This window comes from Mytilus galloprovincialis, chromosome 5 (genome assembly GCF_965363235.1).
Source record: "Mytilus galloprovincialis chromosome 5, xbMytGall1.hap1.1, whole genome shotgun sequence".
NCBI lineage: Eukaryota > Metazoa > Mollusca > Bivalvia > Mytilida > Mytilidae > Mytilus > Mytilus galloprovincialis.
In genome coordinates this window covers 90,133,159-90,153,163 of record NC_134842.1, presented here as the reverse complement: position 1 = coordinate 90,153,163, position 20,005 = coordinate 90,133,159, and the positions used below count along the sequence as shown (strand labels likewise).

The 20,005-nt window shown below is 31.2% G+C and overlaps 1 protein-coding gene across 1 annotated transcript in view; it reads right to left on the bottom strand.

Moving 5' to 3' along the window:
- Window positions 1-20,005, bottom strand: part of LOC143076666 (uncharacterized) — a 103,247-nt gene that overhangs the window by 39,888 nt on the left and 43,354 nt on the right. The window contains exons 6-11 of the mRNA XM_076252505.1: window positions 9,787-9,829; window positions 7,495-8,094; window positions 5,904-5,990; window positions 5,101-5,391; window positions 1,646-1,924; window positions 491-912 (exon numbers count right to left, since the gene is read on the bottom strand). Of these exons, the coding sequence (XP_076108620.1) occupies window positions 491-912; window positions 1,646-1,924; window positions 5,101-5,391; window positions 5,904-5,990; window positions 7,495-8,094; window positions 9,787-9,829 (1,722 nt within the window). The remainder of the gene's footprint in view (window positions 1-490; window positions 913-1,645; window positions 1,925-5,100; window positions 5,392-5,903; window positions 5,991-7,494; window positions 8,095-9,786; window positions 9,830-20,005) is intronic.

The window sequence follows — 20,005 nt, the reverse complement described above, 5'->3', positions numbered from 1 at the left end:
AATACATTACTCCTGGTATTTATAAACAGATGAACAAAAGTTGCTTTGTTATCATCAGATAATAACTTTCTTATGCAAATTGTACTACTTTGTGATAGAAATAAACAACCTTTGTTCTTTGAAATACTGATTGGTTATTGCCAGTTAAAATAAGTTAAATCTTTATCACAAACTTATTGTTTTTTTATTCCTCTCTTACGAATATAACAGCATTTAAGAAACTTGATTTTGTTTTTACTTTATTGACAATTTCTTCGTTTTTAAAGAAATTATGGTTGTCACATTTATCATTGAACTGTTGAATCTGTTGCATGTTTTGCATTGTTCTATAGCTATTGGAGTATCTTAATCATTGTTCTGAAGAATAATGATTTAGAATAAAGGACCATCGATTTTACAAAGGAGTATCATTAGACATATCGATGATCAAAATATTGATCGTTTCTATGCACAACGGAAAAATATCGGTTTACACAAAAACTGTACGTACGTCTTCAGCATCAGCCTTTACTACTGAGGGAAACTTGTCTAAATTGATGATTAATCCCAGTAAAGTGGATGAGTCGCATGTTTCATCAAAGCCTGTATAGTGTGCCATGTGTGGCTGTAGAAATAGCTTGGATACATCTACAACACTCTTGATTGTGTAGTCATACTTTGCTCTCCGATAACCAAACGTTGCTTTGTTGTTGTTGACAGATTCATAATTCAGGTAGGCGTTTGTTGGTTGGTATTTCTTTAAATGTGTTGAATATGTCTGGGTATCAATCATATGTTTGAGGGTTAATTCATTATAAAGTTCCGTTAAAATCGGAACAACATATTTCATCAAGGCTGGTGATATTATGCTGTGCAAACATATTCCAACGACCAACCATCGTTTCTGGTTATCGTTTAAATCCACTGGCTTTGCTGTAAAAAGGGTTGAAATATCATTCACCAAATGCAGATAGCGTATGCTTATCAAGTGTATTTTTGAATTGCTTATTGGGATTTGTTGCAATAACTATCATAAATATCAGCTAATAATTTGTTTATGAATGTTTCATTCATCACCACTACATGAATTCAGTTTGTATTAAACGCATCAAATCCACATAGACACTGTAAAATAATATATATGACACAATAGTCGTGTTGCATACTTTTTCGATAGTGTCTATTTAAAAAAAAGAGGGTTGTAGATGAAATGATTTAAACTAAACATGGTGTGTGAGTGTTAATATTTAAAGAAATAAATCATGCAAACAAATAAAATAAAAGTTATATCTTGATATACATGATAAACCTATTAGTTGTATCAAAATGAATCTAAGTATCACGATAAAGGACCTGAGAGCAGTACAGACCGCCTTAAAATGAATTAAGATAAAATCCAATGCTGTAGCCCGCAGATCAAACAAATTGTTATAGCTTTTTCAACTACTTTATAAAGTAATGTTTTAGGACGAATTTGATTACCATAAAGCATGAGTTTGTGAGAAAAGATGTTTAAACAATTTTACTTTGCCTATAGGTATTTTGAACTTTGAACTCCCTAACATGGCAAATTACTCCCCACTCTTTCTATACATTGAATCGTCTTATATCAATCATGTTCAAATTGTTTAATGTAAAAACTAAAGCTTGTGAAGTATGTCAATACCTTTATTAGCTTCGTCATGTTCTCTTAACCGTTGGAACAATTGATGTCCGAAAGTTAAGCTGGTATTGTTTCCACCGGCTGGTATGTCTCCTGTTGTGCTTACTAATTCAACAAATGACTGTTGACTAGCCTCTGGTTGGGGAATAATACCTGATCTGTCGTCGAGTAAGGAAGTGACCATAGTTGAAGATATTTGATCCGTAACTCTGGATACCTTGGGCGGATCAATTGTACTTTCATCAGATAATTTTCTCTTTCTTTTTGACCGTTTAGTGTTCTCTGAAGTGAATTATATTACAATTGAAATTTTCTTGTAGGTGTTATACCACCATTGATTCATTGATTTCTCCTATGAGTGTCTGTTCATTTTGTATCTTTCATAACATGTTGCACAATTTATCTTCGTTTCAAATTATGAAATACATGTCATGAGAAAAATTTAATCCTGTCAAGTACTTAAGACAAAGTTTCGCATAACTTGTCATTACATATAAGAAATAAAAAATAATAATGCTTTGAAACACCAAAGATATATGAACTGCGTTGGATAGAAATTGACCGTATGCAAGAGCAGCTAATCATGTATATGAAAAAGATTTTGATTGAATTTCATACGTTCAAATGCGAAGTGAAGAAAGATGAATGTTGGTCAGAAATCTTTTACTGCAATGAAACTGTCTAATTCAAGAGAATATTTGTTCAACCTTTTATCGTATGCAACCGGATGTGACGTACAATGATACCTTTAGAAGACTTTTTTGTTGAATAAACTGAATGTTTTTGTTTGGTTTTTTCACTTTGTAAAACTGGTTATTTCAATCATCACTGTTCAGTTTTGTCATAATTTGCTCGATTGTTAGAGAAAAATTTAGAATTACGTAAGACGACATCTACAGCGATATGAGCAAAATTTCTTCGAAACATCCAAATCAAGCTGCATCAAGACAGAAAACAGTGTTGACCAATAAATGATGAAATATTTATCGCATTTACCTTCAAACAGTTGAATATTATACAAAATATGACTTTATGATGATAATTACCACTAATGTATTTCTTTGTATTAATTACAAGGTCTCTATTGGTCAATTTATACCTCTCATTTGCTCAAAAGTGCACATAAACAAATACTTGGCACGAGTAAAGATAAATCTTGAACAGTACTATAGACAATGTTTCACATAATATTTCATTGTATAGAAGATAATAACTATCACTGGAAGTTAACCAATCCCATTTTCCCTGTGAATAAGCTTTGGTAACCATGAACCTCGAGTTTCCAAATTTTCTAAAGAAACATCAAATAAAAACAAATATGCTTTAAAACATCCGAGATATATGTTAATGACTCAGACTTTTTTTACTGCAAGGATTAATTTACAACTGTCAAATTCAAGAGAACATGTTTTGACCCTTTTACGTACTAAAATTTGGTGGTATTACGTATACACCTACAAAAAGAAAAACCCAAAAATAAATTCATGTTTCTTGGCCCTCAAAATAACAAAGAACCAGAAAAAATATTCCAAAAACTAATATGGATTCTGTTTAATCTAATGCGCAAAACCATATATGAAGATGAAACAACCAATTCACACACATGGTTTGTCATGTGCACTAACATATTTTATTCAACACAGCTCAGTGTGTTTGTATTTATATATTCTAAAAATAGACGCACTCGATTACATTGTAGTTCTATTAAGTGGAAAATATACATTGATCCAATTCTTCAAATTTATATGTAGTTTATTTTTATATCATCATGCTAAAGTAATAATTGGTTAAAGTCATATATATGTAATGTTCATTCATGAGTATATTTATCTATGTATTGGAGAAGACGTTACCAAGTTGGAAAACGTGTGTCTAATCCATGTGAACTTTTTGAACAATGAAATATGTTTAAACTAACCCCTCGAGGAAAAAGGGACTGGTAAAATACGTCAAAACACAGGTGTTTTAACTTTATTTGATAGTCGTCTAGAAGTGGTTTGTTATAATCAACGAGAGGTCTGTTATCGCTCACCTATAATTTCAGTTTAACTTAAATCCTTAGACTTATTTTTAGATCTTTATTTGCTAAAAAAAAAACATTTACGCTTTCTCTCTTTCAATAATGATATTTAGAAAATGCATAACCAAAAACGTAAATTTCTTAAAAAATAACTATTTCTGGACAGTCTCCCAACAATAAGTTGTCCTGTTGGTTTGAAGATTACTTGACAGGTAGATCAAAACATGTTGAATACTTTCGCCTATGTCAATTTTGCATGCACTACCGGGAGAAATAAAGGCAACAGTAGTATACCGCTGTTCAAACTCATAAATCCATGGACAAAAAATAAAATCGGGTTAACAAACTAGAACTGAGGGAAACGCACCAAACATAAAAGGTAAAAACGTCTCGACCTACAGGAAGTAGTCAATATTTTTTTGATTAATTATTGATTTTCTTCTTTATTACTGCACATATAGCGATAAACTTTGTTAATATGTATTTATGTCATAATGAACATATTTAAACTATAACTAGAAAATAACGAATTTTCCCTTTAAGATTAAAATGTAAAATGATAGCTCTTATAACATGCTTTTAGATAAGAAATTTAAAAATAAAAAATGGGGTCGCAGAACTTGTTTTCTTGCTACATAATAAAATAGGTAAATTCACAACACTTTCTATTATAAAATTACTTTTTCTGAGTTATCTCCACTACCATTTTGGTTATCTCCACTTATTTGGCAAAGTTGAAAAATATGAATCAAACAAAAAATATTGTGTTGTTTTTAGAAAATACGGCCGTAAATATGACAAAACACATAATTTTCTATATAAACATGAAAAGTCTTACAAATGAATTACATGCTACTTTCAAAATTTGCACATTACGTTAAACATCTAGACCAATTGTTATCTGCTACTTCAAAATCAATGATGGAGAATGACACCTTAAGAGGATTGTCCAACAGCATCAAGACATGTTCATTGGATTGACTTTACTAATATTTTAAATATTATAGTTAGGCTAATAGCGATAAACAATGATTATACATACACTTCATAATTCTTTTCTAAAATGAGTTTAGAAGTTTACAGTAAAAACATTTCTGAATCATTTATATATATTCATTGGATTGTGAAGGCAGTATTCTTTTACATGTACTGTTGCGGTAAATTATTATTAGAGACATTCAATGATCAAATAACTGGTGACTAAAACATGAAAACGAAAGTATAGATGGTGCCTTGCTAACCTGTAGTGCATGTTATTTTCATGTATCCCATAAAACTCTCTGTGAAATTTTCATTTCAAAACTGAAAAAGACTACTCGTAATTTATAAGAAAATGTATTTTTATATTTCCAAAATTAAATGAGGCTCAATGTGTTTATACTGTTGGTTTCATATTTAGGAGAAACGCTTAATCTATTCTAATAGTTTTAGTACAAACCCTCTGAAAATTGATGCATATCCACAGATAGAATAATGCATACGACAGTGTCATCTTCGGAAACTGGCCGAGCCGAGAAAGCACGTTGAAGGAGCTTGTCAATAACTGTAAGGAGGTATCCAAAACTTTGAAAAGCTGATGAAGACATCTGTAAACGAATGATTATCGATCCACTTTCTACAGAAGTTACATGCATGTCATTGTTGTTGTAGTTTCCAATCTTTTCTTCAATTTCATTTTTACACGGAATGTTGTTACCTTTGATTTGTAATATCATTGGTGTGAAACCCTCTACAACAAAATGAAAATTAAAAAAATATCAATAGACTTGAGATCCTTTTGAATGACTGATCATCTGCACTTAGATACTTTATAGTACTGAAAAACTAATACATGATGGGAGTATTTAATCGGTCAATATGTTTATTGAAATTTTATATCTGTATCACAAAATTGATACTGTCACTGGTTTTTTTTTTAAGTGTTGCAATATAAACAAAACTACACAAATTTACTGAAATTTCAAGCATAAACAACTAGCAGTCTTTCAGGATAAGAATGAGTATAAAATTTTCTAATGGTGTTTTTTTTTACGTTGTATATTGACGGACATTAGACCGATATAAATTTCAAAAGGGACGTTTTCAAATATTAGTGAAATGTCCAATAGTGCTAGGTATGAAATCAAGTATTGGCTAACTTTAAATGATGAGTCTTTTTTGTCATTCAATTGGCAAAAAATATTCAGACACAATCTTATTATGACTGTTTAAGACACTTGTTCAATTCAGAGAAGTGTTTACCTTCATGTTTGATATCATTATTCCTTTCTCGAAATGCTTGTTCTTCTTTTAAATTATTCGATATTTCTTTAACAGTGTCAAGAATTTCTAAAATGAAATAAAAAAAAACATTTTCAGCTTCTGAACCTCGTACCTTGCAGAATCTATCTGTGTGTTATCTAACGCTTACCGTTCCGCAATCAGTTAAAAATTAACCTTTTCTGATGAAAATCTTTATTATTTAAAACATTAATGAATCTGTACGTACAATTGCAGTGTAATTGCTTAATTGGGTGCATTCTGAATAGAGTGTTTAGCAGTTTGCATGATAAGAAAGACTTGAACCAACTAAAATGATGTCCCTTTATAGCATACCTCAATTTGCAGAAGGCAGTCTGTCCTTATCCTAATAAATTTATTTTACATTACCTCGCTTGGGACATTTTTGTTTATGGTTGTTAAGCAAATAATAAACATTCGGTTTATTGTTAAATGGACAGATAGGCGCATGTGATCAAATATACTCCCGTACTTATGAATCAGTGATATATTAAATAAAAATGAAACAAACATGAAATTCATGTTTTTCAATACAACTAAACAACTAGCTGTCAGTCAAGCAATTGTAAAATAAAGTAAGGAATTGAATAATGATTTCATTAATTCTATTAAAATTTCAATATGCTCTTAAACGGTCACAAGCTACGAGATATATACAAAATCTAATATATTATTTGTTTTGCTCAATCAATAATGAAATGGAAGTAGTGAAATAATAATTCGCTTTATCAGCCAGTATGGGTCAATTTTGTCAAAATAAGCTAAAAAAAAACATTGATTATGAATTATTCACTTGCAAGTGAATAATTCGACCTCAGTGAATCCGTATTCATGTGACTTTCAATTTAACTCCTAAGCTTGAGATGGATAACACGTTAATTGTATGTGTAGAGTTATTTAAAGAAAAAGAATGTAAACATTGAAAGTGAAACAAAGGTAAATCATTTAATTGACTGATTCACAAAAAAATCATTCTTATACACGTAAAAACCATGATAAACATTTATTTTTTTATCTATAATATGAAATTAAATAGACCTGCAATAATACAACAGCACAAGTTTGCTTAATCTATTTATATCTATATTTATGTTTACATCGTTTAAATGGTCATCGGATGACTTTAAAGGTCAACTCGATAATCAATTATATGGCGTCTAGACTAAAATACAAACGAAACGAAGCCCGTGCCTTGTTTATTGTTTATTTTAGACTTTTAATAGTTTTGAAAAATGTTTTACATTGTTATAAATCAAATATAAGAATTTGATAAAAAGAGGAGAACATGATTTTGAATGCTAGTGCCCCTTTAAAAACATTTTTTTTTCATAGTCTGTAAATTTTAGGAAAATTATACAAATCAAATGCTTATGTGACAAGTCGAAAAAAATCCATTTATGTTTTTAGCAATGTTCAGATGCTAATGATTTATTTTATTTGCAATTTTGCCAGCCTAAGTACGCTATACACATGATGCCATCCTGCGAAAAGAACACGGCCATCTAAGACAGTTTTGTAATCGGTATGTATAATTCAAAAATAGTCCAATTACCTTCTAATTTTCTGTAATACCTCTCACTTTGCATATCCGTTTCTTTACAGTTTTCTAGTTTTTCAGAAAATTGCTGTTCAAGATCAGAATTAAAAGTTGACGTTGATAAATAATCAATTCTTTCTTCGTACCCTTCACCACCAAGTTCTACACAGCATTTGCGGATTACTGCCCATCTGTTTTTAAAATCTTCATACGTTAGCAAGCAAGTCGAAGAGTGAGAAACTATCACGTTTTTTGCTATGCGAATTCTTTCTATATTTGCAGCAATAGAATTGTCATGTTCTTCTGGATCATTTCCCCAGCCATTTTTATGTGGACAAATTGTGCCATGATTTCTTAATAGAATACATAAAAGACTAACATCCATGTCAGATAAATCACCGGCGTATTTCCGGCCATTAGGATACAACAACTCTACTTGATAACGATTTAATAATGGTATTAATCTGCTTTTCATTCCATTCAATATATTTACAACGTTTGCTCCATTTAATCGCTTTTTGAATACTTCCACAAGAACATTTTTTGCAATATCTTGGATCAAACATACAAACCGTAGGTAGCTGTGTCTGTCTATGTTTTTCTGTTCTTCTACAACTGATAACAAGTATATTTATGAAATACATTGATTAACAATCCTTTTTATGCTAAACGTAAAGATGCGTCTTTCGATTGGTAATAAAACATTTGAATACCAGAATTTCAAATGAATACAATTAATATACACGGTGTTTAAACTGGTTCCATTTAACTTGTTTGGTAAGACATGAAAATGTACAACTTGCTGGTACGAAGTTAGAAAATTAAAGAAAAAAAAACTTTTCTCTTAACGTTCTAAACATTGCCATCACAGACGATGAAATTAACATCCGTTAAGTTTAAATTGAACACCTAAATCCTTAAAATTCATTGGTCACAGGCCAGATATACTGACTTTTTCAGTACCACAAGATTCCTTTAAATACTGCCGATTTCATTTACTTTGTATGATTATACTTCATCCAACCCATCAGAGTATTATTTCGGATATTTCAAATTGTTTTCCTTCGCAGCGGTATCCAGCCAATAGCTGTAACTCCCCAAACTAGTTATCTGTAGTATTGAGTTCATGTGACCCTGCTTTCTAAATTATTGCCTGTTTTCATTTTCTTTTTTCAATTTACATTGTGTACATGTTTTTGGTGGTATGAAGATTCAAACAATATAACCAATATAGGAAAATAGAGTGGTAGTCTGGAATTTTTAACAATTACCGATGGATCTATCTTCTATGAATTGAAGCATTGTTCATTGATTTTCATAAAGTTTAACAAGTGAAAGCTTTCAATCTGGTCAAATCCATCAATTTTTAAAGAAAAATGCCTGTATAAAGTCAGGAATATGACATTCGTTTCCCATTCGTTTGATGTGTTTGAGCGTTTGATTTTGCCAATTGTTAATGATTTAACATTTTACTCGGAGTTTGTTTTTTTTATTAATGTTTTACTTCCTTTAAAGGAGCAAGTTCGTTAAGGGTCATATTTGGCCCCGCTTTTAAAGTTCAATGTTACAAGATTCAAAATGTTTTAAGTTGATTAAACGACATGTGAGAAAGTTATATATAGAACCATTTATGTCAAGGTTTTATTCTGTAGCGTTGATTTACATCCAAATAAGGTCCAAATAAGGAATTCAGTCGAAATTTGACAAAATCAGTCGGATTTCAGCAAAACTTTAGAACAGGAAACTAGACAAACACAATATTCAAGTAAGACGTGTAAAATGTCATAACAAACATTATTTACTAAAGAACTTTTCTGTCAACGTATGTGCTCTATATTTCTCGTCCATTAATCAATGAAAATTTATCCATTTTTTAATTATTTTTTTCGTCGAAAATCAAATTGAGTAATATTTGTGATGTCACAAATAAAACGCAGTAACGAAAATTTACGACAAAAAGACCTATCTCCTATATAATCACTGTATTAGCTATGATTCATTGTGTAATTGGTCAACAAAATTTTATTTGAAATTTAGGCTAAAAGGGGGAAAATTTTAGCCATATTGAACCTACTCCTTTCTTACCTTTCTTAACCCAATTTTAGATTGAAAGTCTACCATGGTATAGATCGACACTTAACTTATTTGCAAGAATCTACTCTTTAATGTTTAACCTAATTAACGAATACATTTTGTTAGACCTTGTATTCTGAAAATAAAATGTAATCAATTCCCAAACTTCAGTGACGGCACTGCATGTAGTTGATTAATATTCCAGAAATACAGATTATCGTTTAACTCACTTACCATTAATTTTTTTGGAAGTTGGCACTGGTTCCATATCGGTAGCCTGAAACGTATGAATTCCTTATTATTTAAGAAAAGAATCAAGCTTAAATGAATTAATAAGTGGATGATTTAATGAAACATTTATACAAGATAGGCAATAAAGTCTTATTTAAACCGGACATTCCCAATTGTAAACTTTCCATTTCTATGTAGCAATATTTCAGCAGCGCCTCCATACACAGTGTATATCTCACAATTGATACGATATTCCGGCCTTGTATTTTCTATCATGATTTCCTTGATAGAGGATTGCTGATCACAAGAAAGCTATTAAACATGGAGTTCCAAATGGTGAAGTTGAAATCATCACTTCGTAAATTTTTCGACTCCATCACGAGATGGTTGACCGTGATGGAATAACCGTTTTACAGATGATATCGGATATGTTCCTTACGTCGTAACTACAATACCCTTCCCTTTTCACGAATTTGGCCTACCGAATAAGACTATTTACTGGATTTGTAATAACATAACAAACACGACGGGTGCCACATGTGGAGCAGGGTCTGCTTACACTTCCGGAGCACCTCAGATCACCCCCAGTTTTTGGTGGGGTTCGTGTTTAGTTTTTAGTTTTCTTTTTTTTTATCTTTTATTTGTTTTTAATAGTCAGGATTTTACAATACCCCTACAATCACCACCTGACTATGGTTTTTGGGGTAAATATTGAAAGTTATATACAAGACTATCCATTTTGTTTTTTTAAATTTATCTTCATAATACAAGAATATAGTTATTAAAGAAAAAAGGTATATAGCTGCTCACAATCACACTTTCTCTCACTACTTACACACAGTCGCTGCAATCTTACCATTAGTATGCATGCATGTCTATATATAAAGTAAAAATTCAAAATATCACTGCTCACTATAGTATAATTTAAAGTATAAATGATAATATAAATCATGAAAAAATTGTATGTAGTGGGGACCAGAATCTTTCATAAGATGCTGCTTTATTATTTTTGTTTGCAATATAAAATTCATTAGATTGGTATTGTTTTATTCTGAATTTAAGTCATATAAAACTCTAGGAGCTATATTTCTTAACTTACATCTAAAGATGTAGTTTTTAGCTATAATTATTAACAAATTTATAAACAAACTCTTAGTAATAAATCCCAATAAAATTTCTGTCTTACTAATGCTGAAATGCTCATCAAATAATTTAATTTTCTGTAAAAATGACAACCAAAAATTGTATGTAACATTACAATCATAAAATAAATGTTCTATTGTTTCCTCTTCCTCATTACAGAAGGTACATAGACTTGTTTCCTTTTGCTTTATTCTATATAAAAATGTATTAGTAGGTATAATTCTATGTAATATTTTATATTGAAAATTCTTTAAATATGTATCCCTACAACATCTTTTCAAAAGAGAAAAATACTTAGACCATTCTGAGATTTCAGAATTTGTTACATCCTCCCATTTTAAAAATTTCTCATATGGGAGTATGCATATTTTATCTACAAGATCTCTGTATACAAATTTTAACTTCTTTTTTTCCAAGATCCTTTTAGAAAATGCATCAAAAGGAACAAAATTTTCTAAGTTCAAATCACAATAATCTTTGACGTATTTTTTGATATATTTTGGAATGTTAGATAATAAACTATAGTATTTCAAAAAATTTTCCAAATTAAGTTTTTGTCTTACTTGTTGGAATGTTAGTAGTGATTTAATTTTTTTTGGTTTTTGGTGGGGTTCGTGTTTAGTTTTTAGTTTTCTAGTTTGTGTCTTCTGTACTATTGTATGTCTGTTTGTCTTTTTATTTTTAGCCATGATATATGCGTTTGACTGTCCCTCTGGTATATTTCGTCCTCCTTTAAACAAATTTAATATAATTGTTTACTTTTATAAATTGTTATTTGAATAGCTAGTCTCATTGTCTCATTGGCACTCATACCACATCTTCTTATATCTAATTAATAGTTAGTAATATCCTTTAACTTGACGTTCCGCTATATAGATGATGTTCTCTCACTAGATAATCAAAATATTGGTGAATATGTTGAACGATTCTATCCCATCGAACTAGAGATAAAGCCATTAAAGGATACTACAGATACAAATAAGTCTGCCTCATATCTTGACTTACATCTAAAAATTGACAATGAGGGTCGGTTGAAAACAAAACTTTACGACAAAAAAGATGATTTCAGCTTCACAATTGTGAACTTTTCATTTCTATGTAGCAACATTCCAGCAGCGCCAGCATACTGAATATATATCTCCCAATTGATACGATATTCCCGTGCTTGTATTTCCTATCATGATTTCATTGATATAGGAATGCTGCTCACAAGGAAGCTATTAAACAATGAGTTCCAAAGGGTGAAATTGAAATCATCCCTTCGTAGATTTTACGGACGCCATCACGAGTTGGTTGACCATTCCTTTTTCACGAATGAGACCTAACGAATTAAACTATTTACCGGATTTGTAATAAAATAAGCAAGACGATGGGTGCCATATTAGGAGCAGGACCTGAGATCACTCCCAGTTTTTGGTGGGGTTCGTCTTTCTTAGTTTTTAGTTTTCTATTTTGTGTCTTCTGTACTGTTTTTTGTCTGTTATATACACACACTAATTTCATAATGCTTTGTGAATACACGGAAAGAAACATTTTGTTAGCTCTCTTAAACATAAAATCGTGTAAAAACATTGATCTACATTGAATTTTTTTCTGAGGCTATATGTGACATCAATAGAATTTTCCAAATCTGTATAATTTTTAAATTGTAAATTGAAGATTAACAACCAGCACATAATTTAAACAAGAAGATGCTCCTGTGTACCCGATATCGTTCAACTCTAATTTCAGTTTCAGGCATTTGTCTTATTTGTTGATATTACTTTGCGGAACAATTTTATCATAAAAATTAAAATTGAGAAAGGAAATGGTGAATATGTCAAAGCGACAACCACCCGACCATAGAGCAAACAACAGCCGAAGGCAACCAATGGGTCTTCAATGTAGCGAGAATTCCCGCACCCGTAGGTGTCCTTCAGCTGGCCCCTAAAATATGCATAATAGTACAGTGATAATGGACGTCATACTAAACTCCGAATTATACACAAGAAACTAAAATTTAAAATCATACAAGACTAACAAAGGCCAGAGGCTCCTGACTTGGGACAGGCGCAAAATTGCGGCGGGGTTAAACATGTTTATGAGATCTCAACCCTCCCCCTATACCTCTAGCCAATGTAGAAAAGTAAAAAAATAACAATACGCACATTAAAATTCAGTTCAAGAGAAGTCCGAGTCTGATGTCAAAAGATGTAACAAAAGAAAATAAATAAAATGACAATAATACATAAATAACAACAGACTACTAGCAGTTAACTGACATGCCAGCTCCAGACCTCAATTAAACTGATTGAAAGATTATGTCTTCATCATATGAATATCAGGTACAATCCCTCCCGTTAGGGGTTTAGTATCATACTATCATAAAAATATATGAGAAGAACATAACCCGTGTCATGCCAACAACTGTTTTTTTAGAAATAAATGTGTTTAGTTCCGATGCAAAGACCCTATCAGTGAATCAATGTTAAAGCCAAAATATGCAATCTTTAATGACCTGACAACAGTATCGTAACTATATCCCCTTTTAATAAGTCTATTTAAAGGTTTTGTTAGTTTCTGAGGAGAATACTGACATTTTTGTGCTTTATAAAGAATATTTCCATAAAATTTTGGATGTGAAATACCTGAACGTATAAGATGTCTGCATGTTGAGTTATATTTACGAATTATTTCCTTATACCGGTGATAAAATTTAGTAAATGTTTTGACCAGTTTGTGATATCGAAAACCCTGGTGTAATAATTTTTCAGTAATACATAAATTTCTCTCGCTAAAATTTAATACATTGTTACATACACGAGCGAATCGTACAAGTTGAGATATATAAACACCATAAGATGGTGACAAGGGAACGTCACCATCTAAAAATGGATAATTAACAATAGGAAATGAAAAATCATCTCTTTTATCATAAATTTTTGTATTAAGCTTCCCGTTTATGATATAGATATCAAGATCGAGGAAAGGGCAGTGGTCATTGTTATCATTAGCTTTATTTAAAGTAAGTTCTACAGGATAAATTTCTTTAGTATACATACTGAAGTCGTCATTATTTAGAGCCAATATATCATCCAAATATCTAAAAGTATTGTTAAATTTTTGTATCAAATGTTGTTTTGATGGGTCTTTGCTAATTTTAGTCATAAATTGTAACTCATAACAATACAAAAACAGGTCCGCAATAAGTGGTGCACAGTTAGTCCCCATTGGAATTCCAATAACTTGACGATATACGGAATCTCCAAAGCGAACAAAAATGTTATCAAGTAAAAATTCAAGTGCATAAATAGTATCAAAGCATGTCCAATTGACATAGTTCTTTTGTTTATTGCTACTAAAAAATTATCTAAAAGAGTTTGAACATATGTACTCGCATTCCGACTTTTTAAATGCCCAGTTAATAAGGGATGTGAATTTTTTCTTAATAAGAATATGAGGCAAAGTGGTATATAGGGTAGAAAAATCAAAACTTTGAACAGATTCAAAATCACCAATATATGCATGCAATTTATCAAGTACTTCCAACGAGTTTTTGACACTCCAAAAGTAATTAATTCCACTATTTTCAAAGGCCTTATTTGAACAATTTATTATCAGGTTTTTTATTGTACCAAGTGTACTAGTAAGTAAAACAGACAATTTAGTAGTTGAACAATGGCTGGAAGATGAAATAAATCTATATTTGTAAGGTTTTTTGTGCAGCTTCGGAAGCCAGTACATCGTTGGGACTTTCATTGTGTTTGGTTCTGCTTGTAAAGAAGTAGCTAAAAGTTTATGTTTGTTACAGATGTCGTTTTCTGAAAATGAAGTCAGTTGGAATGTTGGTGAATTCGTGATTTCCTTTTGCAGAACCTCTATATAAAATTTACGTCAAACAATAATGATATTATTAGCAGCTTTATCAGCCGGGACAAAAACAAATTCCTTGGCTAGTTCTGTTAGTATATTTTCTCTCTTTTTATAATAATATTTAAGATAATTCATAACCCAACACTGTAAAATCTCCTAAACATGAACTAATTTTGGACAGTAACCCAACATACGTTGTCCAATTGGTCTAAAGATTACTTGACAGGTAAATCGAAACCTGTTTAACACTTTCATTTATGTCAGTTTTTCTCTTAGTGTTTTAGTTTTTGAGATGAAAGCCAAACACTTCATTTGACTGCTATGCTCTTTTTTTAGAAACTGCCGCCATGTTTTTGAATAGATCAAATCCCCTTATACAATCTATAAACTAGATACTAACGGAACATTTAATTAAAACTTAGTTTTGAAGTATTTGGATAAGTTGTTTCAGAGAATAAAAGTTTTGAAAAAGTAATAAGACTTTCAAATTTAGAATAAAAAATGTTTTAAGGTCTATAACTTCTCAACATGCTTAAGGGATCAATTGCCTATTTTGATCATTTTGACTTATTTGTAGATCTTACTTAGCTGAATATTTATACTTTGTCTCTAACCAGTAATCTAACAATGGGTTGTCGAACTTGTCTGAAAATTTTATAACAGATATATCATGACCCACTATCACTTTAGCTCCTTTTCACTTTTGCTCTAACTGCTGTAGATTTTGATATATAAACCAAAAACTGCTTTGGTTCCCTATGTTTTTTTAGCCATGGCGGCCAGTTGATGGATCAAAACTTCGGATACAATTTATAAAAACTAAATACCCTGAGGAACATTCAGTAGAACTTTGGAAATATTTGGGCCAGTTGTTTCAGAGAAAATTTTAAAAAAAAAAAAAAGAAAAAGACTTGCACGAAAACAATGTCACAATAAACGTTTCAAGGGCAATAACTTCTTAAAGAGTCAATTGCCTATTTCGATCACTTGACTTATCGGTAGATCCTACTTAGCTTTTTACATTTCCTCTCTATCTATTATAATATTAATGATAATTACAAAAAACAGCAAAATTTCATTAAAATAATAATTTTTGGACAATAACGTTAACCCTACAATTGGTTGTCCAATAATTCTGAAAATGTCATAGCAGGCAGATCTTGACTAAATGCTCACTTTAACTCCTGTCACTTTTGCTCTCACTGCTTTAGTTTTGTAATGAAAGAAAAAAACTGCATTTGATTCCTATGTTTTTTTTATTTTTAGCCATAAACCTTATTTTTGTGCTGATTATGTTTGCTGTTTGTAGTTTATCTTTATCTTTAATAATATTCATTTAAGATAATAACCAAAAACTGCAAAATTTCTATAGAATTGCCAATTTATTGGCAGCAAACTAACAAAATGATGTTCTGTTCATCTGACAGTGCCAATAGAAATTGACCTATAAATCATTTTTACTCCATGTCAGATTTGCTCTAAATGTTTCATTTTTTTTTTAGATGTAAGCCAAATCGGCATTTGTCCCCTTTGTTCTATTTTAGCCATCGCAGTCATGATTGTTGATGGATCAAAATACAGTTACAATTTTAAAATTGCATATAACTTAAAGGAGCTATCAGACCAAGTAGTAGGAGAATATTTTTTAAAAAGTTAACGCCGACGACCACGAAGACGACTACGACGAAGACGGCGAAGACAGACGACGACGACGAAGACAGACGACGGATGACGACGGACATCAAGCGATGGCTAACGTTGGGCTCTTCATGTCTGCATAGCTAAAAAGGTGAGGTTTATACATATACGATTAAACTATCCAAACTAACGACAAAAATACCAGATAGTCATCTTGAGGGCAACACTCAAGGTTGAATATTGCAAAATGCAAAAGAAAAGACGTGTTCCATTGTTCAATATGAAAGACCAAACAATGTAACGGGAGTCGATATTCATAGTTTACTTTGCTCTACAATAGCAGGGAACATTTTGTTTTCCAACCTGTGCGTTCATCTTTACATTCGTCTAAACATCGTATAGAGGTTTTTCGTCCATACGTCGGTCTGTTTATAAAAAGGAGATATGGTATGATTGCCAATAAGCCAACTCTCCATAAAAGATCAAATGACACAGAAATTAACAACAATAGGTCATCGGTCTGCCTTCACGATGAGCAAAGCCCATATCCCATAAACAGCTGTAAAATTCCCGAAAGGACAATATAAAATAATTCAAACGAGAAAACTAACGGCCTAATTTATATACCAAATATGAACGAAAAAAACAATATGTAACACATAAACAAACGACAGTCACTGGAATACAGGCTCCTGACTTGGGACAGGCACTTACATAAATAATGTGGTGGGGTTAAACATGCTAGCGGGATCCCAACCCTCACCCTAACCTGGGGCAGTTGTGTAACAGTACGAACTTTAAAAATCAGTTGAAAAAGGCTAAACTCATCAGATGGATACAAATACCGAGATTAATTTTAATTTCAAAATTCAAACATTTGGACAATCAATTAAAAGAGTTATACAATTAAGAAACTGAGGGTTTACAAATTGATGATGTCTTCTAGTTATTTTTACTGTTTTTGCAACTAGTTAGATAGATAACCGAAATTCTGAAGTTTCTTGGATGAAACATTTATGGTGAATTAAATCTGAAGTCTCAAAAGTTGAACTTTTCCGTTTTTTTGCTAAAAATATGCACTTTTAGACATGCGAAATTGCCATTTTTTGGCATACAACCCATTAGTACATGATTTCTTTTGCATCAAAGTATATAAAAACCGGCATTATTTCAAGTATTGCTTTAATTTAAAGTGAAAAATTTAGTCTCGATTCCAAAATATTATTAAAAAAATTTTTTTGTGATTTATCACTAAAAAATGTATAAAAATCGCCATTTTTACAGAAAAATTAATATTTTTTTTTTCAATTTTTTTTTTAGTATTTTAATGTTTCATATGATATTATTTCCTATATGTTGTGAATACAAAATGAATAAAGAATTGAAAAAAAATGATTAAAATCATGTTTTTGTGTTACCATGGCAACCAATTGAATGCAAAATTTAAAAATAATAATTGCATATTTTCCCGGAACAAACCATATTTGTTTATTAATGTTCTACACGTATTAAGATACATATGACACGTTGAGTCGGCTGTATTGGGTGCCTCAAATTCAGAAAGAAAGAAAACAAAGCAGGTTATAAGGGTATCAATAGTAGCAGGGATCACGATGGAAGTTAATATAATTGTCTATCAATAAGCCAATAAAACTTATTAGAGAAAACAGGAATACCAGTGAAAAACTATAGATAAGGACAATGCACCTTTTTTCTGCTCTGCGATTACATGAGTATAGTTGCACATGTTTTAAATTTAACAAACAGTGATGTTGGCATACAACTTGAAATTGTTAAGCTGTCTGTGGGACACAAATGATGCCCCGTCTAACAAACTAAAAATGTCAAAGTCAGACCATGCACACCTCAACTATGTGTTTGAACATCCTGCAAAATGTTTAAGCTGTATGTCAAACACTGTAGGATGAGATAGCCGGAAAATTCATGATCTCTTTATACATCTTGTACAAAAAAGCTACCTGTGTTATTTAGAATATTTGAAAGAAAACAAAATCCTGTGATCTTGCACACCTTCATGATGTGTATGATCATCCTACAAAATATTAAAGTTGTACTTCCAAAACTGTAGGAAGAGGAAATCTATGTAACTAAATATGGACAGACGGACGGACGGACAGGGGAAAATTGATATGCACAGAGACATTTTGTCACAGGGACATGAAAATGCAACAATTTATTATTGAGTTTGTTACAATAGATAAAGATGTTATGGCTTTATATAAGCAGTCGATACCAGTATCTATGATATAAATCTGACATGCTCCTTTTTTTAAAATTTTCTTGTAATCTTTCTCATTGGGAAAACTACCACATCTCCTTATTTTATAGGTTACAGAAAATAAAAGTTTTATATATGTAAAATATGTAATATCTTAGACGATGAATTCCATTTTTTCTTTAACTAAACTAAATAAAAATAAAAGAGAAATCTTTCTAAAATATTATATACAAAAATATATAAATTTTAATACACTTAATTTTACTGATAAACTCGTGAGTATACTAACTCCATCAACACCAAATGATGTAAAAGCAGTTGTTTCCTTTATTAAAGAGTCATTCGAACTGAGGAAAGGAGAAAAATAACTGTTTTTATCATATCTCGTATAATATTGTCGAGTTTTCATTATGTTTGATCATAGGAAATTGTATACTTTTTTCATTGGATACTTAGTTCATTGTTAGCATTACAAGCTAATAGCATATTGTTTTCATGATTTAGAGTTTAAGTTTAATGATCTGTAGATCCAATGTCATTTTTTTTTATACTGATCATTAATTTTGCCTAATTTTAGTTGAGATTTATATATGATTGTGAAACTAAATTTCACTATCTTCATGAAATTGTCCTTAAAAGAGGGACGAAAGATACCAAAGGGACAGTCAAACTCATAAATCTAAAACAAACTGACAACGCCATGGCTAAAAATGAAAAGACAAACAGAATAACAATAGTACACATGACACAACATAGAAAACTAAAGAATAAACAACACGAACCCCACCAAAAACTAGGGGTGATCTCAGGTGCTCCGGAAGGGTAATCAGATCCTGCTCCACATGTGGTACCCGTCGTGTTTCTTGTGTGATTACAAATCCGGTAAATAGTCTAATTCGGTAGGTCACATTCATGAAAGGGAAGGGGATTGTAGTTACGACGTAAGGAACGTATCCGATATCATTTGTGAAACGGTTATTCCATAACGGTCAACCAACTCGTGATGGCGTCCGTAAAATTTTCGAAGGGATGATTTCAATTTCACCATTTGGAACTCTTGGTTTATTAGCTTCCTTGTGAGCAGTAACCCTCTATCAAGAAAATCATGATAGTAAATGCAAGCACGGGACTATCGTATCAATTGGGAGATATATACCCCGTATGCAGGTGCTGCTGGAATGTTGCTACTTAGAAATGGAAAGTTCACAATTGGAAAGCTGAAATCATCTCTTTTGTCGTAAAGTTTTGTTTTCAACCGACCTTCATTGTCAATTTCTAGATGTAAGTCAAGATATGAAGCCGACTTAACTGTATCTGTAGTATCCTTTATCTCCAATTGGATGCGTTCCA